The 25276-nt window shown below is 42.6% G+C and overlaps 2 protein-coding genes and 1 long non-coding RNA gene across 3 annotated transcripts; 2 read left to right on the top strand and 1 right to left on the bottom strand.

Moving 5' to 3' along the window:
- Nucleotides 1-6068: 6068 nt before the first annotated feature.
- LOC123412463 (cucumber peeling cupredoxin-like) lies at nucleotides 6069-6981 on the bottom strand. The gene is made up of 2 exons (XM_045105411.1): nucleotides 6717-6981; nucleotides 6069-6627 (listed from the first exon to the last, which is right to left on the bottom strand). The coding sequence occupies exons 1-2, from the start codon at nucleotides 6979-6981 to the stop codon at nucleotides 6227-6229; spliced, it is 666 nt and encodes a 221-aa protein (XP_044961346.1). The 3' UTR covers nucleotides 6069-6226.
- Nucleotides 6982-7086: 105 nt separating this feature from the next.
- On the top strand, nucleotides 7087-8349 carry LOC123412462 (mitogen-activated protein kinase kinase kinase 1). The gene has a single exon (XM_045105410.1). It carries the CDS (start codon nucleotides 7359-7361, stop codon nucleotides 8166-8168), a length of 810 nt encoding a protein of 269 aa, XP_044961345.1. The 5' UTR covers nucleotides 7087-7358; the 3' UTR covers nucleotides 8169-8349.
- Nucleotides 8350-22955: 14606 nt separating this feature from the next.
- Nucleotides 22956-23963, top strand: LOC123410066. The gene is made up of 2 exons (XR_006612963.1): nucleotides 22956-23611; nucleotides 23709-23963. It is a non-coding gene; the product is annotated as an uncharacterized LOC123410066 (long non-coding RNA).
- The last annotated feature ends 1313 nt before the right edge of the window (nucleotides 23964-25276 follow it).

Below are 25276 nucleotides of genomic sequence, written 5' to 3'. Positions count from 1 at the left end.
TTTCTTTTTATTTACTATTTTTTCTGATTTAAACAATTACGGATTTTGAAAACTTCCAAATTTTCAAAATTGTGATTTTGAATTATTTTTTTTGACAAATCATAAATTGTCCATGAATTCAGAAAATGTTTATGATTTTGAAAACAAATCAAGAAATCGTTAAATGTTCGCGGACTAAAAAACGTTTGTGATATTCAAAAATTGATCGCATAATCAAAAATCATAATCTTTAAAAAGGTATCTGGGCACTCAAGAAATGTTCACGATTTTGAAAAAATGTTCGCGTATTCAAAAGTTGTTCATTGGTTCAAAAAGTATTCATGAGTTTCTAGCAAATCTTCAAAAAAAAGTTCCTAAATTTCAAGGACGGTTCTCACATTTGAAAAAAATTTGTTATTTCAAATGTTTTTCATACATTTCAAAATTGCATTTCGAAATATGTTTGCTGATTTAAAAAATAAATGCCGATTCGGAAAAATAATCACAAATTCTAAACTATACATGCTTTTAAAAAAGGGTTCACGAACTTAAAACAAATCCACGAGCTGAAAAATGTAAATGATTTCTAAAAAATCGTTTTATTATAATTTTTCTAGGTTTTAAGGAAATGTCCATGAAATTGAAAATGTTCAAGAAAATTTGGTAGATGTTCACAAAGATTAAAAGGAAATAAAAAATGTAAGGGACAAAGAAAATGCCAACATGTAAATAAGAAAAGAAAATACACTAAATTGTTTTTGGAACTAACAAAAAAAGATAAATGAATGAAAAAAAATAAAAAGTAAAAAAATATATAATCAATTCGGCCTAGGTGGTAGAACCTTCCCAAACACTGTGAAAAATCTAACTGGATCAGTCTATAAATGGCTCCTTGTGTGTCCGTTAGTGTCATGATTGCAAACCGGCTCAAACGCCCCTCCACGTCGGGCTCGGCCCACTTAGTCTTTCACGTTACCACACCGTGTGATGCAAATGCAAAATTAAGTTCACATAATTCATATTTAGTTTACATAACTCAAACTTATTTCACAAAATTATATATTTTAACTAAATCAAATTAAGTTCATTAATTTTCAAAGATACTTCACCTAATTCAAATTAAATTCATTATTTTCAAAGACAGTTCACCAAATTCAAATTATGTTATCCAGTTTTAAATTTCATTCACCTAAGTAAAAACTGGTTCATCCAATTTAATTAAATTTCACATAATTACAATTAGATGATCCAATACAAATTTATGTCACACACAGTTCACCAAATTCAATTTAAGTTTCCCAAATTTAAATTACATTCACAAGATTTCATAATTAGTTTGGAAAATTCATATTTAGTTCAGCCAATTCAAATAATTCAAATTACTTCATCAAATTAACACAGAGTTCACATTTCGTTAATTTTTCACCAAAACGTAATTATATTCATTTTTTTAGAGAGTTCACCAAATTCAAAACTAGCTCACTAAGTTTAAATTTATTCACCAAACTCAAATTTAGTTCAACAATTTCAATATTTTTGACTAAATTCAAACCCTAATACATTTTCTTAATTCAGCTTGTTCAAATTAAATTCTTTTATTTTCAAACGAAGTTCATGAAATTTAGATTCACTTCAACAAATTTGATTTTTTTCACAAAATACAAATATAGTTAATAAAATTGAAATTTATTGAACAAAATATGAAGTTGTTTCAAAACTTTTTTAGGATAGTTCATCAAATTTAATTTTTTGTTCACCAACTTGAAAATTCATTACAAATATTTTGCACAATTCATATTTACTTAATATAATCCAAATTTCAGTTCAAATAATTCCAAATTGTTCTTCATATTAAAATATAGTTCACTAAATTACAGTTTAGTTAATTATTTTTCAAAGAAACTTCACCAAATTGATTTTCTTTCCACAAGTTCAAATATAGTTCACGTAATTGAAACTGATTTGATCAAATTCTACTTTTAGGTGATCACTTTTGAATTTAATCTACAAATTAAAAAAAATCACCCAATTTAAGTCTAGATCACAAAATTAAAAAACAATTCACACAATTCAAAAATGTTCACCCGATTCAAATTTCACCAAACTCAAATTTAATTCAAAATTTTCAAAATTATTCATCAAAATTTAAATAGTTTCTAAATTAATATTTAGTGCATTTATTATTTCTTTTGAAATTTGGGTCAACAAATTCAAATCTATTTCATGGACAAATTTTGAATAATTTACCAAATTGAATTTTAGTTTATAAAACTCATATTTAGTTCGTGAACCAGATTCAAAAATTGTTCACATTATTAAAATTTGGTTTCTCAAATGTCAAATTTATTTCATGAACAACAATTTACCAAATTCAGTTCAAAAATTGTTCAAGTGAACTACTTTAGCATTGCAAAAAATGTGTTAAAAACTAGGTATTGAATGTAACTTAGTGTACTTAAGTATGGCTACGATTTTTTGCTTCTTTCAAAGTGTTGATTTCATATAACTAGCTCAACAATTTTTAGCCCTAAAAAATATAAGAAATTATTTTTACTGCTAGCGAGAAAAGAATATCCTCAATTCAGTTCAAAAATTCTTTATTTATCTAGTTCAATTCGTCTTGTTCTTTTTCTATTCCAGTTATATCAGTTAACATGGTCAGAAACAACTCTTTTCATAAAAATAATCTTGTTTGTTGTTGTAACTTTGAATAGAGAAACATATGAACTATTTACAAACCAACCATAATACTGTGAGTACCTTTTCCAATCATCAGACAGCCTATCAAAAACCAAATTCAAATTAAGTTATCAAGTTTTAAATTTCATTCACCTAAATAAAAATTGGTTCACGCGATTTAATGAAAGTTCACATAATTAATATTAGATGATCTAATACAAATTTAGGTCGCATAACAAAAAATATTTCACCAAATTTAAATTACATCATAAGATTTCATAATTAGTTTGGAAAAGTCATATTTAGTTCAGCCAATTCAAACAATTCAAATTACTTCATCAAATTAACACAGAGTTCACATTTTGTTAATTTTTTCAACAAAAAATAATTATATTAATCTTTTAGAGAGTTCACCGAATTCAAAACTAGCTCACTCGGTTCAAATTTGTTCACCAAACTCAAATTGAGTTCAACAATTTCAATATTTTTGACTAAATTCATACCCTAATACATTTTCTTAATTCAGCTTATTCAAATTAAATTCTTTTATTCTCAAACAAAGTTCATGAAATTCGGATTCACTTCACCAAATTTGATTTTTCTCACAAAATGCAAATATAGTTAATAAAATTGAAATTTATTAAACGAAATTTCAAGTTAGTTCAATACTTTTTTAGGATAGTTCATCAAATTTAAATTTTTGTTAACCAAATTTAAAATTCATTACAAATATTATGCATAGTTCATATTTACTTAATATAATCCAAATTTTAGTTCAAATAATTCCAAATTGTTCTTCATATTAAAATATAGTTCACTAAATTACACTTTAGTTAATTATTTTTCAAAGAAAATTCACCAAATTGAGTTTCTTTCCCCAAGTACAAATATCGTTCACGTAATTGAAATTGATTTGATCAAATTCTACTTTTAGGTGATAAATTTTGAAATTAATCTACAAACTAAAAAAATTCTTACCTAATTTAAGTTTAGATCACAAAACTAAAAAACAGTTCACATAATCTAAAAAAGTTAGCCCGATTCAAATTTCACCAAACTCCAATTTAGTTCACAAATTTCAAAATTATTCACCAAAATTTAAAAAGTTTTTAAATTAATATTTAGTCCATTTATTATTTATTTTGAAATTTGGGTCAACAAATTCAAATCTATTTCATGGACAAATTTTGAATAATTTACCAAATTCAAATTTAGTTTGTAAAAATCATATTTAGTGCGTGAACCAGATTCAAAATTATTCACATTATTAAAATTTGGTTTCTCAAATGTCAAAAAAAATCATGAACAACAATTTACCAAATTCAGTTGTAGCTCATCAAGTTCAAAATAGTTCTAGAAAACCCTAACCATATGGATTAACCATGCTTATTTGTGTTAGTTTCGCACAAATACGAGTTGCTCAAGTGAACTACTTTAGCATTGCAAAAAAATTGTTAAAAAACTAGTTACGGAATATAACTTCTGTACTTAAGTATGGCTAAGATTTTTGCTTCTTTCAAAGTGTTGATTTCATATAACTAGCTAAACAATTTTTAGCCCTAAAAAGTATAAGAATTTTTTTTTACACCTAGCGAGAAAAGAATATCCTCAATTCAGTTAAAAAATTCTTTATTTTTCTAGTTCAATTCATCTTGTTCTTTTCTATTCCAGTTATACCAGTTAACACGGTCAGCAAACAACTATTTTCACCAAAATAATCTTGTTTGTTGTTGTAACTTTGAATAGAGAAACATACGAACTGTTTACAAACCAACCATAATACTATGAGTACCTTTTCCAATCATCAGATAGCCTATCGAAAAAACAAGAACCGATTGACCGAATGAAAGAAATAACATGTCGACAAGAACGAACAAATGAAATAAAAGAAATATAAACTACAAAAAGAACGAAAGAAAACGAAAACTACAATGAACGAACAAGTGGACTTCCTGAATTCTGCCCGCTTAGGCGCGTAGTCGGCGCCAGATGGATGAATAGGCGCTGGAGGCGCTGATTAGGAGCCCTCGTGGGAGAGTGATGTGTACGTGCTTTGAATCTAACGAGCATGGTGCATGTTAAATAGGATCAACCCACAATACAACCTCGAAAGGTTAAAATTCATTGCATTTTGACCGAGTTAGCTCCAAACAGACCCAACAACCTTTTATTGTATGTAAAGATGGACTGACTTGTGGGCTTAATGTTTTGACCCAGTACTAAAGGTCAAGGGTAATTGACCAACCCGATATCACGAATGTTCTCCATACTATGTTTATGCTTCCTCTTTTTCTTTTTTTATTTATGTCTCTTTTCCACTTTTCCGTTTACTTCATTTTTACTCTTCCTATTTCTTTGTTTTCTATCACCTTGTTTTTTCGGTTGTAGTTATTTATGTATTTTATCATTCTTTGTATACTAAATACATGAATTTTTTAAGTACATTCGATTTTTTTAGGTCACGATATTTCATTTCATACATATGCTTTTTCTTAAATGCACCAACACCTCTTTTGAGATAAGTGGAATTTTTATTATTGTCATAAACGTAAGTTTTGAAGTAGATATATTTCCAAATGAAATGAAACATCATTCTAAATGTAACACAAAACAATAAGGAAAACTTGCCTGTTTGCGTTCTCATGAGATATTGTTCCCTAGTGACATAATTTTTTTATTTAGTATATTGTGAATAAATCTCACCAGTTGTATAAAAGCAATTCTTTGTTTAGTCAAAATCGGATATAATATATACTTTTATTAAAGTGGGTTACTATTTTTTTTGTATTTTAAGTGGTGTGTAAGATATTCTAAAAAACAAAAGAAAATGTCTATATGCTAATATGCCCGTGCGAATGGCTAGCCCATTTTGCTTATGCTTCAGGCTATGCATGCCTTCCTCCCGCCTTTAGCGAGGGGCAGGGTTGCCTCAAAAAAACTTAGCGAGAGGCTCTTAGGAGGAGCAGCGTAGATATCCCCTTTGTTTAAGGTCATTTTTGTTCTATCCAATGTTCTGTAGATCTAATATAAATCAGATTTGAGTTCAAAAAGGAAAGAGTCAAGTCCATTTTACACTCCCACCCCTAAACTTGTCCTATGGTTCATATTACAACACAAAACTTTTATTTAGTTTAAATTATAACCCTAAACTTTGAAAACCTCTCACAGTGCACCCCTTGCACGATTTGGCAGGTTTTAACATTGGAAATCGTTAATTCGGGTAATTTCAACGATATTTTCCTTGGCGCAATATTTTTACTTTTGCAAGAAATCTTTGGTGATCTTGTCTGGCCGTTCTAGTTCATATAGAAACATAACCAACTCCGAAATCACAGACTATCTGCACGCATTGCAGGAAACGACCGATCTGTAATTTCTTTCATTCTGGGCAAGAGCCTCTCGCTAATATTTATTTATTATGTTAACTGATAAGAAACTCAAACTACACACACTCTCTGAATACCATACCGCACGGTTGAATCCGGAGCTAAGAAACTAAACCACGCCAAAGAATCTGAACTAGACGACCTACAATGCTAAGCCGCATCGTGTATCACGCATGCATTCATCAGGTCTGAATCATCCCCATCAAGGCAAGTGTTGTGGCAAAACACATCAACACCAAGGCGCGACTATACGACGAGGCCAGTGCTCCTGCGCCGCTGTCCATTACCGGCTCTCCAGGGACCGCGGGTCCAGGTGCAGCCGCGGGCGGAGCAGGGCTAGGAGGGCTTGAAATATCAGTTGATGGAGTCGGCTCTGGCCTAGCCTTGACGTTGATCATGAGGCGTTGCCCCCTTTTGCAATGCTTGACGTCGGTGCTAGCGAAGTAGGCGAAACCAGGGGCGTCGAGGAGGAAGAGGGAGCTGCCGTCCTTGGCGGGCGGCGTGGATGCCAATGCCGTCCAGTTGCAATGGTAGTACGCGTACTTGTTCACCTTCCCGACCGAATCATTCTTGTACATGAATTCTTCACAAGACAAAGACGACGAGAGTTATTTTCAATTGATAAAAACAAAATGAACGCAGACTGTTTTTTGCATGGTTAGTCCTCCTTACCAACGGAGTCTTCGATGAAAAACTGGATGGTGGAGGCCCACTTCACATACATGTCCTTGTTCTCCTGCGGCGGCACACGCCACCCGTCCGCGCCGCCGACGATGTACCTCCTGCCAATCGGCACCGGCGGAACGAGACCGACACCAGCGCCAGCTCCCCGCACGGAAACGACGGGGGCGACGAGCAGGAAGAAGAAGATGGTGAGCGGTCGAGCCATTGATCGATTAGAATTTACGATAACACTGTTTGCCGACGTGATGTGCATGTGTAAAGTGGCGCCGTAGTTTATAGAGGGAGCGGATGGCAGGATGGCGTGAGAGGAGGAGCGAGAGAAGAGGATCTGCAGATGGCGCGAGAGGAGTTTAGTTTGTTAAGTCAAAGGTAGATCTTGAAAGTGAAGAGCCTTCAGTTAACCCATGATTTGGTCTATCCGAGACCGAAAGAATTGGTCGGTGTACCCAAGATTGAGGTCAAAGTTAACTTGCCGGAGCTGCCTCCTCTTTCCTCCTGTGAGCTTTGCTTCCGCTCCCCGTAATACTCGTTGCAGCAGTCTTCTCCCACGGCACTCAACGCATCTTATGGCATGGCGATTGGCGCCCCGGCCTTACAAAGCCGGTCGCCCCGGGGCTCTCGCCAAATCCCATGCCGGAAACGCGGAACAACCTGCCGATGGAGCCGTCGTTCGGGTCCACCTCCGCGAGCACCGAGGAGGCGTCGACGCGGCGCGTGGCCAACCGCATCATCCGCGCGCTGCAGCACCACCTCCGGCTGCTGCACCGCGCCGGCCCGGACTTCTTCGTGCTGGGCGCCACGGGCAACGTGTACACGGTGACGCTGGCGACCACGCCGGCGTGCACGTGCCCCGACCCCGGCGCGCCCTGCAAGCACATCCTATTCGTCCTGCTCCGCGTCCTCGGCCTGTCCCTCGACGAGGCCTGCGTGTGGAGGCAGTCGCTGCGGCCGTGCCAGGTCGCCCGGCTCGTCGCCGCGCCCACGTACCCGGAGGTGCTCGCCGGCCCTCGCGCCCGGGAGAGGTTCCACCAGCTGTGGTCAGCCCACGCGGCAGCCGCGGCCGCAAAGGCCGCCGACCAGCGCCGGCAGGAGGCCGCCGCGCCGTCGTCGGGGCGCCTCGACGGCGCCGCCTGCCCTGTGTGCCTCGAGGAGATGGCGCCGTCGGCGGAGGCACAAGGCGGCGCGGCGGCAACGGTGCAGGCGCCGCTGCTGACGTGCGGCACGTGCCGGAACTCGGTGCACGCCGAGTGCTTCGCGCGGTGGAAGCGCAGCCGCGCGAGGCGGGCGGCGACGTGCGTCGTGTGCCGCGCGAGGTGGCGGAAGCCGAGCCGGGACCGGGAGCAGGACCAGCAGCAGTACATGAACCTGTCGGCGTACATGAACGAGGAGAACGACGCGGTGGACATGCAGGTCGAGGACGGGGCTCTGTGTGCCGGATAGAACAACTTGTTACGACAGTTCATACTGTATATGAAATTTATGAAGCTGTACAGAGGGAGTAGCGTCTCGTGATAATTCTTTCTTATTTCTCTTAGGATCTGACTTTAAGTGACTTGTTTAAATGCATGTACAGAATTTCTATGCAAATAAAATCGCTGTATGCTGAAGAAATTATCGATGATGACAGTGTTAAACTTCTGACCAAAAAGGTCATTGTTTTTCTAATCCTCGGCTGTCTTCAAGATGACAGATCGGGATGATACAGTTAAGGCTGTCGTTACTTGTCATTCTCTTTCTCTCTGTTTCTGATGACGTGCAAGCAATCTGACACTGAGATTGCCGATTTATGCCATCTGTTAACTACTCACAGATATGCTCTCTGTATACTGCCTGATGAAGATACATCCAGTGATTACAGGCACAGACGTTCTGAATTGGGGAAAAGCAAGAAGACAGAGTTGAGATCCTAGGTCGGAAGGAGGAAATTGGTAGCCGCCGGTTCTGTTCGCCTGATAGAATCCTCCATCGAGAGCGTCTTAATATGTCAGCCACTGTGTTCACCGGCTCCCCTGTAACCTTGTTGTTGGGCGTCCTGTTGTGCTTGCTTGTCGTGTTGGCTTCACTTCGGTTGAGTTGTGCGTTAAGCTTGTCCTGGGTACTGGATGATGTAGCAGCAGTGCTAAAGAGCATCTTCAGCTGGTTGTCCCTCAAATGTCGGCTGGATACCTCATAACAAATTCTTTAATTCATACAATTACACGCAACATCCAAAATTTAATAAAATCCAGTCTAAACCTATACCACATCCGTGCTCCAAGTCCTTGTTATTTCTCCTCCGTGTCCATGCCTGGCGACCGTGAGCCCTTCAAAGTGAAGGTGCGGTAGCCGACGAAGAGGGTGGGACATGGAACATGGATCTCGCTCACATCGGACACGAGGAGCCACCTTCTCCTGTACCCAAGTCTTTAATGTTGCCGCCTGGATGTCGCTGGTTGACATGAGGTTGTTGATTGATGTGGACGGATCGACCTCGTCCAAGACGACGTGCGACTCCACCTCTGCGACCTCGGCTACAAGGTTTGCCGCGGCCTTCCATGTCCTTTGCCTTGCACGACAGGCATGCCCTGCGTCCGAAGTGGACGTGTAAGGCATGCCGACGTTGACCTTCAACTCGAAGCTCGACGCCGCATGACGCCGCCAAAGGGATTGCGGCAACAAGCGGTGGTCACCGCGTCCGACGAGACTAGGGGCACGCTCCTTCAGCCACCAGCCCCGATGGATTCAGGCGTCATTTGTGCGGACGCAGTCGATCGTGTCGAATCTTGTCTACCCATAGTTGGGCCCACTCCTCCCAAGAGCGGTAGAAAGCAATGCAGACGACCATCTTCTGCTCACCTTTATCGACAGATCAGGAAATTTTGGAATCGGATCCGTTGCGTCAGATCTGCCACTCTGTTTACCGGGTCCCGTGTGACCTTGTTGTTGGGCGTCCTGTTGCGCATGCTTCTGTGGGCTTCACTTCCGTTGAGTTACCCTGGTCCTCGGTACTGGATGATGTAGCAACAGTGCTAAGAGCATCTTCAGCTGGTTGTCCCTTAGATGTCCGCTTTCACAACGAGATACCTCATAGCAAATTATTTAATTCATACAATTACACCCAACATCCAAACTTTAATAAAGGACCTAGTATAAACCTATACCACCTCCGTGCTTCAAGCCCTTGTTGTTTCCCCTATGTGTTTGTGAGTCCTCGAAAGTGAAGGTGCGGTAGCCAACGAAGAGGGTAGGACATGGGACATGGAACTGGCCCACATCGAACACGAGGAACCACCTTCTCGTATACCCAAGTGTTCCACGTTGGAGGCTGCCGCCTGAACGTTCCAACTTGAGATGAGGTCGTTGATTGATGTGGACGGGTCGGCCTCGTCCAAGGCGGTGGACGACTCCGCCTAGGCGACCTCGGCCACAAGGGTTGTCGCGACCTCCCACGTCATTTGCCTCGCAAGACACGCAGACCCCACGTCCGCAGTGGATGCGTAAGGCATGTCGACGTTGACCTTCGACTCGAAGGTCGGCGCCGCGTGGTGCCACCGAAGGGATTGCGGCAACAAGCAATGGACACCGGGTCCGGCGAGACCAGGGGCACGCTCCTTCATCCACCAGCCCCGATGGATCCAAGCGTCATTTATGCGGATGTAGTGGATTGCTGCCGAATCGAGTCCGCCCATAGTTGGGCCCACTCCTCCCGAGAGCGGCAGAAAGCAATGCAGACGACCATATTCTCCTCACCTCTATCGACAAATCGAGAGATTTTGGAGTCGGATCCGCTGCTCACCATGTCGAAGAAGGACGGATATAGCCAGAACAGAGCTTAGAGGTGGTGTGGAATGGAGTGGAGTGGAGTGACTAGGGTTTCGCCAGGGATTCAAATAGGGACGAATATATGTGGGTTGGGATTCGAAGTGGAGTCAACTTAAAAATTGACTTAAACAAAAAGCCAACAATAAAGTTTAGTGGCTCTTTATTCTACAAACTCTTTGCATGAAGGGGTTCTCGTCAAAATGGTGTCAAAGTGGTGTCGATGGATAAAGAGATTCATCTTTGATAGTATTGTGATTGTCAAAGGAAATTATGATGGCTATTTCCCGACTCCAAGGGGTCTTCTCCAAGGGTACCCTTATCCCCATATTTTGTTCAACATTGTGACAGACAAGTTAGCTATTCTTGTTGAATGTGCTAAAGAGTCCGCTTAGATTAACAGTTTTATTTCTCACTTAGTAGAAGATGTCTTGTCCATTCTATACTATGCGGATAACACCATAGAGTTCATGGATAGGTACCTATACAGCAAGAAGCCTCAAACTCTTATTATGTCCTTTTGAAGAGCTTTCGACTTAAAATTATTTTTCGTAAGCGAACCTTTATATTTTGGTGAAGTCGCATATTTAACATCTGGTATACCGAGATTTTTTGTTGTCGACTCGGGCAACTCCCTATTTGGTACCTGGGTATTATTATTCACTATCTGCGTCTAATTCTCACTAAGTGGAAATGCATGGAAAACTGGAAATATATACTTGAGAAATGACAAACCGGTTGGAAGGACAAACTCTTGTCTTATGAGCGTGATTTATTTTGATCAATTCCATCTTCAACACTTGGCTTTATACATGTTCTCCTTCTTGTTGGAAATATGCCCTAGAGGCAATAAAATAAAATAATCATTTTCGTATTTCCTTGTTCATGATAATCATCTATTATCCATGCTAGAATTGTATTGACCAGACACTTAAATACATGTGTGGATTTATAAGCAACACCATGTCCCTAGTGAGCCTCTACTAGACTAGCATGTTGATCCAAGATGGTTAAGGTTTCCTAAGAATAGACATGAGTTGTCATTGGATAATGAGATCACATCATTAGAAGAATGATATGATGGACAAGACCCGACCGTAAGCATAGCATTCGATCGTACCACTTAGTTTATTGCTACTATTTTCTTCATGTCAAGTATTTGTTCCTAAGACCATGAGATCATGCAACTCCCTAACATCATAGTAATGCATTGTGTGTATAAAACGTCACTTCGTAACCGGGTGATCATAAAGTTACTCTACAGGTAGCTCCGAGGGTGTCTTTTGGGTTGGCGTGGATCAAGATTGGGATTTGTCACTTCGTATGACGGAGATGTATCTCTGGGCCCTCTCGGTAACACAACATCACAAGAAGCTTGCAAGCAATGTGACTAAGGAGTTAGTCATCGGACCTTGTATTACAGAACGAGTAAAGAGATTTGATGGTAAAAAGATTGAACTAGGTATGAGATACCGACGATCGAATCTCGGGAAAGTAACATATCACTAGACAAAGAGAATGGCATACGGGATTAACTGAATCCTTGACAACGTGGTTCAACCAATGATGATCTTCATGGAATATGTAGAAACCAATATGGGCATCCAGGTCCCGCTATTGGTTATTGACCAGAGAGGTGTCTCGGTCATGTCTATACGATTATCGAACCCGGAGGGTCGCACGCATAACGTTCAGTAGTGCTAGTGTAGTGTTCGGAGTCCCGGATGGGATTCTGGACATCATGAGGAGCTCCGGAATGGTCCGTATGTAAAGATTTATACATGGGAGTCATATTCACGGTTCCGGAAAAAGTTTGGGAATTTTATGGTAGAGTACCGGGAAGGTTCTAGAAGGTTTCAAGGGTTCCACCGTGGGGCTCAACGACTCGGGAAGGCCCCACATCGACCGAGGGGTGGGGCTCAACGACTCAGGAAGGCCCCACATCGACCGACGGGTGGGGCTACATCCCACATGGGCTGGCTGCACCATTCCCCAAGGCAATGTCATTAAAATCTAGAGACAAGTTCTTATCTCTAAATTTAAAGGGTTGAATCTTGAGATAAAATGTTATTTCATGTTTAAAGGGTTTTCTTCCTTGTTGCCATCCCTATTAGGGTTTTGGACGCCCTCCCTGCCCTCTAGCTTATATATAGATGGGGTAGGTCCATGGAGGCAGCCAACCCTTTACCCTTGGCCATTGGCTCTCCCAACTCCTCCCACGTTTCGTCGGTACGCGCTTGGCGAAGCCCTGCCATAATTCTGCTGCCACCACCACCACCATGCCATCGTGTTGGTTCAGATCTCATCTACCTATTCTCCATCTCTTGTTGGATCAAGAAGCAGGATATGTCACCGAGCCGAACGTGTGCTAAACTCAGAGGTGCCGCATGTGCGGTACTTGGATCAGATTGGATCGAGACGCGAGTACGACTACGTCAACCACGATCTCTAGATCGTTAACACTTACGGTCTACAAGGCTATCGGACACCTGTCCCTCTTGTTGTTAGCATCTCCATAGAATATATATTGGGTGTTTCGTAGGAATTTATTTTGTTTCCCATGCAACATACCAAAACAGTGGCATCATGAGCTAGGTCTATGCGTAGATGATATGCACGAGTAGAACACAAAGTGTTTGTGGGCATTGATGTTCAGATTGCTTACCTCCTTGGTCTTATTTTGATTCAGCAGTATTGTGGGATGAAGCGGCTCAGACTAACCTTACTTGTCCTCGTACAAGAGACCGGTTCCACCAATTGATATGCAACTTGTTTTGCATAAAGGTGTCTGGCGGATGTCTGTCTCTCCCACTTTAGTTGAATCGGATTCGACAAAGGCGGTCCTTGTAGAAGGTTAAAATGCAAATGTAATATCGTTGGTGTGGCTTTGCATAGGTAAGAATGGCTCTTTCTAATTTCCCATGGCAGCCACGTAGAAATTGCAACAACAAAGTAGAGGACGTCTAACTAGTATTTGCTAGGCATGTTGTGATGTGGTATGGCCAAGACGTGATTTGATATATGTGATGTATGAGATGATCATGTTTTGTAATAGTTATCACGACTTACATGACGATGAGTACGGCAACCAACAGGACCCATAGGGTTGTATTTAATTTACTTTGTGCCATTTTCTTTACTTTATCTCTATGAGTTAGCAATAGTTGTAGAAGCAATAGTTGGCGTGACAACCACATGATGACGCGATGATGGGGATCATAATGATGAAGATCATGGTCTCATGCCAGTGACGATGGAGATCATACCACTGCTTTCCAGATGGAGATCAAAAGCACAAGACGATGATGGCCATATGATGTCACTTATATGATTTGCATGTGATGTTTATCCTTTTAATGCATCTCATTTTGCTTAGGACGACAATAGCATTATAATATGATCTCTCACTAAATTTCAAGTTAAAATTGTGTTCTCCCCAAGTATGCACCATTGCAAAAGTTCGGCATTTCAAAGCACCTCGTGATGATCGGGTGTGATAAACTCTTCGTTCGCATACAACGGGTGTAAGCCAGTTTTACACATGTGGAATATTTGGGTTAAACATGACGAGCCCAACATGTACAAACATGGCCTTGGAACACAGGAGACCAAAAGGTCGAACATGAGTCATATAGTAGATATGATCAACATGGAGATGTTCACCATTGAAACCACCTTATCTCACGTGATGATCGGACTTGGGTTGGTGAATTTGGATCATGTCACACTTATACAACCCGAGGGGTGCTGATTTGAGTGGGAGTTCACTAGTAATTTGATTAATTGAACTAATTATCATGAACATAGTCTAAAGTTGTCTTTGCAAATTATGTTGTAGATCAATGGATCACGCAGTAGCTCCCCTGAATTTTAATGCGTTCCTAGAGAAAGCTAGGTTGAAAGATGATTGAAGTAATTATGCGGACTGGGTCCGTAGTCTGAGGATTATCCTCACGGCTTCGCAAAAGTCTTATGTCCTTGATGCACCGCTTGAGGCGCCACCCCCTCCAGTGTCGTCCGTAGATGTTGTGAACATCTAGCACGCACGTTCTGATGACTACTCAAAAGTTTAGTGCGCCATGTTGTACAGCTTAGAGTCGGGACTTCAAAAGCGTTTTGAATGCCATGAGCATATGCGATGTTCTAGGGGTTGAAATTAGTATTGCAAGCTAATGCCCAGATTGAGAGGTATGAGACCTCTAATGAGTTCTTCTACTAAAAGATGGAGGAGAATAGTTCTATCGGTTAGCATTGATAACCCACAAGTATAGGGGATCGCAACAGTATTCGAGGGTAGAGTATTCAACCCAAATTTGTTGATTCGACGCAAGGGGAAGGCAAAGAATATTCTTGAGTATTAGCAGTTGAGTTGTCAATTCAACCACACCTGAAAGACTTAGTATGTGCAGCAAAGTATCAGTAGCAAAGTGGTGTGATAGTAACAGTAGCAACGATAGCAGTAGCAGCAGTGACAGCAGCAGTGACAGAGTAACAGTAGTAGCAGTGACAAAAGTAGCAGCAAAGTAACATAGCAGCAGTGACAGCAGTAGCAGCAAAGTAACGTAGCAAGGACCAGTAGGAAAAACTCATATGCATTGGATCGGTGATGGATAATTATGCTGGATGATATTCATCATGCAACAGTTATAACATGGAGAGATATGTAACTAGCTCCAGTTCGTCAATGTAATGTAGGCATGTATTCCGTATGTAGTCATACGTGCTTAGGGAAAAGAACTTGCATGACATCTATTGTCCATCCCTCCCGTGGCAGTGGGGTCCTAATGGAAACTACGGGATATTAAGGTTCTCCTTTTAATAGAGAACCGGAACAAAGCATTAGAACTTAGTGAATACATGAACTCCTCATACTATGGTCATCTCCGGGAGTGGTTCCGGCTATTGTCACTCCGGGGTTGCCGAGTCATAACACATAGTAGGTGACTACAACCGGCAAGATAGGATCAAGAACACACATATATTGATGAAAACATAATAGGTTCAGATCTGAAATCATGGCACTCGGGCCCTAGTGACAAGCATTAAGCATGGCAAAGTAGTAGCAACATCAATCTCAGAACATAGTGGATACTAGGGATCAATCCCCATCAAAACTAACTCGATTACATGATAGATCTCATCCAACCCATCACCATCCAGCAAGCCTACGTTGAGATTACTCACGAACGGTGAAGAGCATCATGGAATTGGCGATGAAGGAAGGTTGGTGATGACGATGTCGACGATCTCCCCTCTCCAAAGCCCAGAACAGACTCCAGATCTGCCCTCCACGGGAAGAACAGGTGGTGGCGGACCTCCCTTTCGTAAAACGCGATGAACTCTCCTCCTTGTTTTTTTTCGGATGAAAGGGACTAAATAGAGCTGGAGTTGGAGGCGGTGGAGCTCCGAGGGCCCCACAAGCCTGCTAGGCGCGGCCAGGGGGGCCCGCGCCTGGTGGGCTTGTGGTCTCCTCGCTCCACTCCTCCGATTGATTCTTCCGCCCGTATTTTTTATATATTCCACAAAAAATCCTCGTAAATTTCCAGGTCATTCCGAGAACTTCTATTTGTGCGCAAAAACAACACCATGGCAATTCTGCTGAAAATAGCGTTAGTCCGGGTTAGTTCCATTCAAATCATGCAAATTAGAGTCCAAAACAAGAGCAAAAGAGTTTGGAAAAGTAGATACAACGGAGACGTATCAACTCCCCCAACCTTAAAGCCTTGCTTGTCCTCAAGCAGTTCAGTTGACAAACTGAAAGAGACAAAAGAAAAACTTTTACGAACACTGTTTGATCTTGTTGTTGCAATTATGTCTAACTCATATTCAGATTTTCAGCAAGATCATAAGAAAACGACATAAGCAATGGCATTTAGGTCTCATGATGTACTGATATCAATGGCATAATCAACTAGCGAGCAATAATAATAAGGTTCAAACGTCAACACTTCAATCAAAACAATCATGAAGCAATATGAACAGATGGTATTCACTAGCTCTTTCTGAGACCGCAAAACATAAATGTAGAGCACCTTCAAAGACCAAGGGCTGACTGAACATTGTAATTCATGGCAAAGAAGATCCAGTCACAGTCATACTCAATATCAATTAAAAGCAAAACATAGAAATGACAGAGGTGCTCTCTAATTGGTGCTTTTGTAAGGAAGAGGATGACTCAACAGAAACATAAATAGATAGGCCCTTCGCAGAGGGAAGCATTGACTTGAAGAGGTGGGAGAGCTCAAGCTTTTAAAACAGAGATAAATAATTTTGGGTGGCATGCTTTCAGTGTCAACGCGATGACCAAGAGTTTTCACCATCTTCCATGCTACACATGCTATAGGCGGTTCCCAAACAGAAAAGTAAAGTTTTGACTCCCCCACCACCGATCAATCACACTCCACGACTAGCCGAATACTCGGGTGCCGTCCATACCAACAACAATCCAGGGGGAGTTATGTTTGCAATTATCTTTTCGATTTGAGCATGGAACTGGGCATTCCAATTACCCGCCCCTTTCTCGTGAGTGATAGTGAATAAACACATATCGAGGATAACACGCCTAGCATGGAAGATACGAATCGCCCCTTGTCGCCACATGAGCGGTTCGGGCATGCAAAACAGATTATTACTTGAAGGTTTAGAGAGTGGCACATGCAAATTTACTTGGAACGGCAGGTAGATACCGCGTATAGGTAGGTATGGTGGACTCATATGGGACAACTTTGGGTTTATGGAAGTGGATGCACAAACAGTATTCCCGCTTAGTACAAGTGAAGGCTAGCAAAAGACCGGGAAGCGACCAACTAGAGCGCGACATCATTCATCAAAATGCATTGAGATTAACCTTCATTGAGTGCAAGCATGAGTAGGACATAAATCACCATGAACATGAATATCATAGATGCTATGTTGATTTTGTTTCAACTACATGCATAAACATGCGCCAAGTCAAGCCACTTGAATCATTCAAAGGAGGATACCATCCTATCACATACATCATAATCATCTCGAAATTCATGTTGGTATCCAAGACAAACCATTATAAGCTCCTAGCTAATTAAGCATGGCATCAGAACTATGATCTCTAAGTTGTCATTGCAACCATGTTTCTCTCTTAACAAAGCTGAATTAGGAACGATGAGCTAGTCATAATTACAAAAACAAAATAGATCGAGTTCATACCAGCTTTTCCAGGCTCAGTCACTTCATCATATATCGTCATTATTGCCTTTCACTTGCACGACCGAATGATGTGAACAATAATAAGAGTGTTCGTGCATTGGACTAAGCTGGAATCTGCGAGCAAACACAAAGGAGAAGATAAAGTAATATGGCTCTTTGACAGATAAACAAATATGCATGCGAGAGCCACTAAACATTGTAACCATGGTCTTCTACCTTGACCCAAAGAAAAATAAAACTATTTACACGGGAAAGCTCCCAACAAGAAAAAGAAGAACGAGAAATCTTTTTGGGTTTTCTCAAACTAGACAAACACACGAGAAGGAAGCGAGAAAAAGAAATAAAGTAGCATGGATGATACAGTGGCAAAGTGTGAACACCGACTAACAAAGTGAAAGTGTGAGCAAGAATATAAAGTCGGTGAGAAACACGTACTCCCCCAAGCTTAGGCTTTTGGCCTAATTTGGTCTACTCACATGGCTGGTCCGGGTGATATCCAAAATCATAATGGGGGGTTGTACGGGAGTGCGGCAGCCACTGCCTGAATAGCTGCCTCACGGAGGTGAGCAGCCTTTGCCTCCCTCTCATACTCCTGTGACTCTCCTCTGGCTATGTAATATCTTCGTTTTACCTGAAAGTCAAAGAAGGAAGGAGCAGGAAGGGTACTATGGAAAACACGCTGTCAGTTAAATATTAACCGGTATAGGAGGGATTCATTATCCCTCCCGAGGAACTGATAGCGTGTCATAGTGGCGCGATCAAGGAAAGTTGTATGGAGCGGGGGATCTCCTTCGCGGATGGGTACTCCAAGAAAATTTGCTATGCGAGTGACATAGATCCCACCAAAGAAATCCCCTTCATTAGCATTATTATTCAACCTCCTTGCTATTATAGCTCCCATGTTGAAACTTCTATCACCCGTTACTGCGCTCTTAAGAATACTAAGGTCAGGTGCGCAGAGGTGACAATGCTCGATCTTGCCGTTAATGCATCTACCTATGAAGAGGGCAAAGTAATGCAAGGCAGGAAAATGAATGCTTCCCATGGTAGCCTGCGTAATATCTCTAGTTTCTCCGACAGTTATACTAGAGAAAAAAAACTCTAACCGAAGATTTAGGAGGATCGTTGAGACTACCCCAATCAGGTATCTTGCAAATTCTATTGAAATCCTCTAAATCCATGGTATACGATTTGTCATAGAGATCAAACAGTACGGATGTGTCACGACCAGCTGAAAATTTGAATCTACGAACAAAAGAGGCAGTGAGAGTAGTATACTGTTCACATTTATCGGAGATGAATTCTTCAAGTCCAACATTGTGAACAAGTGTATCAAACTCGTCTTTGAAACCTGCATCAATCATGAATTCATCAGAAGTCCATTCACATGGTTGTACATGTGCGTTCCTCGGTTGGTAAGGATCGGGTTCCCGAATCCAGAGGCGGGGACCCCTCTTGCTTGAGGAACCACCTTGATAGTTTCTCCTGAACATCTTCCTTTTCTGAAATTTTTAGTAACTCTAAGGAAAAGTGAACAAGACCCAACGAAACTCGTAGCAACTACTCCTACAAGTACCTAGAGGCCATATCACACATCAAAACTACTTGGGACCAGCTAAAATTAGCATGCAAAGCTCAAGAACAGGGTCACCAAGGCAGAAAAAATATGCAACGTAAGGCAATAGAGCAAAAACTAATTGGACCAATGGAGGAGTCACATACCAAGGAACAATTTCCCCAAAACAGTTTGGTGAATGGGGCTTTGCACAAGGAGATTGAAAATCGCAGCAAGAAGAGCAAGAACACGGGTTTGAGCTGTAGAATGAATTTTTTCTGGAGGTAGGAGAAGGAGATGTGAGCTGGAATAAGTGGAGGGGGGACACGTGGGCCCCACAAGCATAGTAGGCGTGGCCAGGGGGTGCCGGCGCCTCCAGGGCTTGTGGCCCACTGGTGCATCCCCCTATCTAGCTCTCCGTCTCAGTAGTTTTCACAAATTCTAGAAAAAATCATACTTGATTTTCACGGCAATCGGAGAACTTTTAATTTCGGGACACTTTTCTACGGGACGCAAAAAGGAGAAAACAGGAGAAACTAAAGCTAAATCTATCATTTTTCTTCTAAGCTACCGAAGGTAAAGGTTTGGAATGGAGGGCTGTGAGTCTCAGATTCATCCATTTCATGGTCATCAAAAGAAATCCGTCAATGAGGTTGATCAAGTCTCCTTGACAAACTTTTACCAAATCGCGTAAAAGTTGGAGAATTTTCGAATAGTCACTAGGTTACTGCTACTGCGTCAATAGACCTTCCCTGGCAATGGCGTCAGGAATCCTTCTGCGACAGGCTATGCCTATAGGGACTTCCTTGGAAAATATGCAAAGGATTGCCCCGCGGCCTTGGAGCCTTGCGTTGGTGTTCCCTTGAAGAGGAAAGGGTGATGTAGCACAGCAGCGGTAAGTATTTCCCTCAGTTTGAGAACCAAGGTATCGATCGAGTGGGAGGATCGCGTCGAGTCACCAGTACCCGCACAAACACAAAGAGCTTGCACCCAACGCTATGAAGGGGTTGTCACTCCCTTATAGATTGTTTGCAAAGTGAGAACTGAAAGCAAAAAGGAAACAAAGCAAAGTAAAAGTGAAAGTGGAGACGATAGTTGTGAATAGACCCGGGGGCCGTAATGTTCACTAGTGGCTTCTCTCATGAAAGCAAGTAGATGGTGGGTGAACGAATTACTGTCGAGCAATTGATAGAACCGCTCAAAGTCATGACGTTATCTATGGCAATGATTATATCTCTAGGCATCACATCCAAAACAAGTAGACCGATACTTTCTGCATCTACTACTATTACTCCACACGTCGACCGCTATCCAGCATGCATCTAGTGTATTAAGTTCATAAGAACAGAGTAACGCCTTAAGCAAGATGACATGATGTAGATGGACAATCTCATATCTATGATAAAAGCCCATCTTGTAACCCTTGATGGCAACAACACGATGCGTGCCTTGCTGCCCCTTCTGTCACTGGGAAAGGTCACCACACGGTATGAACCCAAAACCAAGCACTTCTCCCATTGCAAGAATCATAGATCTAGTTGGCCAAACAAAACCCAAGACTCGGAGAGACTTACAAGGATATCAAATCATGCATATAAGAAATCAGCAAAGACTCAAATATAAATCATAGATAATCTGATCACAAATCCACAATTCATCGGATCTCGACAAACACACCGCCAAAGAGGATTACATTGGATTGATCTCCATGAAGATCATGGAGAACTTTGTATTGAAGATCCAAGAGAGAGAAGAAGCCATCTAGCTACTAACTACGGACCCGTATGTCTGAAGTGGACTACTCACGAGTCATTGGAGAGGCGATGATGTTGATGTAGAAGCCCTCCAACTCCAAAGTCCCCTCCGGTAGGGCACGGGAAGGGCCTCCAGATGAGATCTCACGGAAACGGAAGCTTGCGGCGGCGGAAAAGTGTTTTCGTGGATGCCCTTATTTTTTCTGGGATTTTAGGGAATTTATAGGCGAAAGAGCTAGGGCAGGGGAGCTCCAGGGGGGCCACAAGCATTGTAGCCGTCGGCCCCCTAGTGGCGGCTACAGGGCTTGTGGGCCCCCTATGGCTCTCCTGCCTTGGCCCGCAAGTCCCCCGATCTTCTTCTGTTCTGGAAAAATTTATTTCGGGGATTTTATTCCGTTTGGACTCCGTTCCAAAATCAGATCTGAAAAGAGTCAAAAACACAGAAAAACAGGAACTGACACTTGGCACTGAATTAATAAGTTAGTCCCAAAAAACATATAAAAGGTATATAAAACATCCAAAGTTGACAAGATAACATCATGAAACCATCAAAACTTATAGATACGTTTGAGACGTATCAGTTACCTCAATGGGGATGTGCATATCCCCAACAAGCAAATCATACTTCATCTTAACGGTAGGTATAGGGCATTCAAAGCTCCCAATAAGAATCGATGAAGTTTTTTCGATAGCATTGATGCAATGTACTCGATATTGTTTGTTTGGAAAGTGCACCGTATGCTCATTACCATTGACATGGAAAGTGACATTGCCTTTGTTGCAATCAATAACAGCCCCTGCAATGTTTAAAAAGGGTCTCCCAAGGATGACCGCCATGGCATCATCCTTGGGAATATCCAGAATAACAAAGTTCGTTAAGATAGTAACGTTAGCAACCACAACAGGCACATCCTCGCAAATGCCGATAGGGAAAGCAGTTGATTTGTCGGCCATTTGCAGGGAGATTTCAGTGGGTATCAACTTATCCAGTTCAAGCCTACGATAAAGAGAGAGAGGCATAATACTAACACCGGCTCCAAGGTCGCATAAAGCAGTTCTAACATACTTTCCTTTAATGGAGCAAGGTATAGTGGGCACTCCGGGATCACCTAGTTTCTTAGGAGTTCCACCCTTCAAGGTGTAATTAGCGAGCATGGTGGAAATCTCAACCTCAGGTATCCTCCTCTTATTAGTCACAATATCCTTCATGTACTTAGCATAAGGAGACATTCTGAGCATATCTGTCAAACGCATTTGGAGAAAGACAGGTCTAATCATTTCAACAAATCGCTCAAAATCCTCATCATCCTTTTTCTTGGATGGTTTGGGAGGAAAGGGCATGGGTTTCTGAACCCATGGTTCCCTTTCTTTACCATTCTTCCTAGCAATGAAATCGTTCTTACCGTATCTCCTATTCTTAGGTTGTGGGTTATCAAGATCAACACTAGGTTCAATCTCCACATCCTTATCATTGCTAGGTTGAGCATCAACATGAACATCACTATCGATATTATCATTAGGATCATGTTCATCACCAAACTGTGTTTCGGCATCAGAAACGGAGATATCGTTTGGATTCTCGGGTATAACAGCAACAGGGTTGCTAGCCTTCAAGTTACTATCATCTTTCTTTTTCTTTCTAGGATGACTAGGTGCCTCGGTGCTAACTCCTTGAGAATCTTGTTCAATTCTCTTAGGATGACCCTCAGGATACAAAGGTCCATGGGTCATTCTACCGCCTTGTGACAGCCCGATGCCGACGTTCTAGAAGCTTCCCCTTTTCTTTCCGTTTTCGTCGTGTGGGTATTTTCAGTTGCCGCATCATCATCGCATCATGCGCATCATCTGCATTGCATCGGCATCTCCGTTGCCGCCAGTTTTCAAAAACTTGCATTCGTTAGGAGTTGCCGGTTCTCGTCGTCGTCCGTTCTGAGTCCGACCGCACACGCGTGCGCCCGCGGCATCGTCGAAACCTTGTTTTAAAGTGTGCGTAAAACTTTCTCCGTTTGAGCTGAAACTTGGTGTGCAGTATTAATTTAGTGTAGGTTGGCCGTCCGTCAAATTTTATCGCGATCGGACCTCGTTTGTCACACGTGCTGTTTATGATATAGCGGCACTATAGCCGGTCAATTGTCGGACGTTTCGGTATTTTTAAACTCTGTCACCGGGTTGCCCGTTATTCCCTTGTCATCTCCGCTTAGCGCCTCTGCTCAGTGCACCGCCCCTACGCGCATCCCAGTCCGAAACCTCCCGGCGCCCGAAACACACGGTTGTGACCGTTGGATCCGGTTCAACCCCGTAATACCGCAAACCATCATCGGTTTGTCCATTGGACTCCCTAACCTAGTTATTCTCGACCGTCTGATCTGCATCGGAGGGTCCTGATAGTCTAGCCCAATGCAATATCTTTGTATAAAAGAGGTTCAACCCTAATTCCTAGGGATCTTGTCCCATCACCGCCGCCGCCGCCACTCCTGTTTCCTCGGGATCTCGTTCCCCTGCCCAACCAGCAAGAAGCATGCCCCGATGCCACCTTCTACTCTGCGTGTTGAACGCGTCCAGGAGCCGGCAGATGCCAGAGTCCGTCACCGGTAGCTCCCTGCATCCGCGCCGGTGCCCCTGCTCCTCTCTCCTCCTCTCTTCCCTGGTTCTTCTCTCTTCCTCGTCTCATCTCTCTCTGTCTTGCAGCAGCTGAGCCGCCCCATGGGGCCTTGATCCAATAACTGGAGCATCCATAGCCCCCTCGTCGTCCGAGCCAAGCCAACCCCGCTACCGTTCCGGTCGCTGCTACCTCGGCCAGGAGCGCCCCCATGTCCAGAGCTGCTTCGTACACGCGCCCGGCGCCAGCAACAGCAACAGCAGTCCCAACCCCAGCCGGCGCTTCCGATCTAGAACGGGGGCAGCAAGCTCTTGAGGCCAGCCTCGCCGGCAGCACCACGCCCAGGCCGGTGCCCCTGTGCCATCCCTCTCTTCTCCCTCTCCCTTTTCTTCTTCCTCCTCTGTTCTAATCTCTCCCTCCCGTTCCACTCACAGGAACCCGCCAGGATGAAGGGCGCCCGTGCAAGCCGCCTTTGCCCGGATCCGCGCCACCGCCGGAGCCCCGCGCCTCCAACCTCCGGGGAGCGCCGGTGTGCCTCGCCGGGACTACCTGGTTCTGCCCCGAGCTCTCCCTTCCTCCTCCTGTTGATTTCCTCTCTCTCTGAACTTTTCTCTGAACTTGTCTGAAACAACAGCAGCAGCAGCCCTAGGGACGCTATGGATGGTTCGTCACCGTGGGAACCAGCCGGCCACCTTCAACGTGCCGCCAGGTGCCGGATCTGAACGGGAACGAGTCGATTCACCCGTTCTCATGACCTCCGACACAGCCCCAGCTCGCCTCCAGCCGCTGCAATCCTCGCCCCGCTGCCCGTAGGTCTGGTTTCCATGCCCAGTTCTCTGAATCCTCGTAGCGAAGGCTTGGCCTTCGTTCTGTTAATATGGGGCAGAGCTCCTACTCTGTGCACAGACACGACTTTAGCTCAATGGCTAGCGCCACGAGTTCTCAGCCAAGGGGTCCTGGGTTCGACTCCCACACACCCCAATATTTTGCCCCATCTTTGTTTTTTTTTCTTGCACACTGCGTAGGGTTGTTCATCAATAGAATTGCTTCTTGTTTGAGCACAAGTTCTACAGTAGCGTATTGGCAAATGCCTTGCAACTCCACCATGGGATCCAGGGATCAAATCCCCATCAGTGCATATTATATCTTTTTTTAGGAATTTTGTCTCCAGCGCAACAGCTTCTGTCATACCTTTCTGATGTGCTGTTTTGTCAATTTTGACACAACCACTTATTTAGTCTGGTGGTAGGGCTACTAATGTTCATGCAAGGGATCTGGGGTTCAAATCCTAGCAATTCCATTTTTTTTTATTTTTTTTTGCACAGACTCAAATGCCCGTTTGTAAAATTCATATAAATTTAACCGTGCATCGGATTAAAATGTTTTCAACATATAAGTTGCTTAGAATTTTCTGTAGTTTCACAAAAACCAACTCTCATGCATGTTTTAAGGCTGTTAGCATGCTGTTTGCATCGGTTTGCGTGCCGACATGTTGACAACGGTTTAGGACGTAACTATTTGTCCGTAGCTCCGTTGGATTTGTGCCATATATGTAAATGGACCAGCACGTCGCCTAGCATCACGTGAACCACTTTGTTTTGCTGTTTAACAAACTTAAAATGTGATTAGGACAAATCTGGACAGAATTAGAATTTAA

This window comes from Hordeum vulgare, chromosome 7H, assembly GCF_904849725.1.
Source record: "Hordeum vulgare subsp. vulgare chromosome 7H, MorexV3_pseudomolecules_assembly, whole genome shotgun sequence".
NCBI lineage: Eukaryota > Viridiplantae > Streptophyta > Magnoliopsida > Poales > Poaceae > Hordeum > Hordeum vulgare.
Note: the sequence above shows the minus strand (reverse complement) of the source record. Positions and strands in the feature narration are given on the sequence as shown.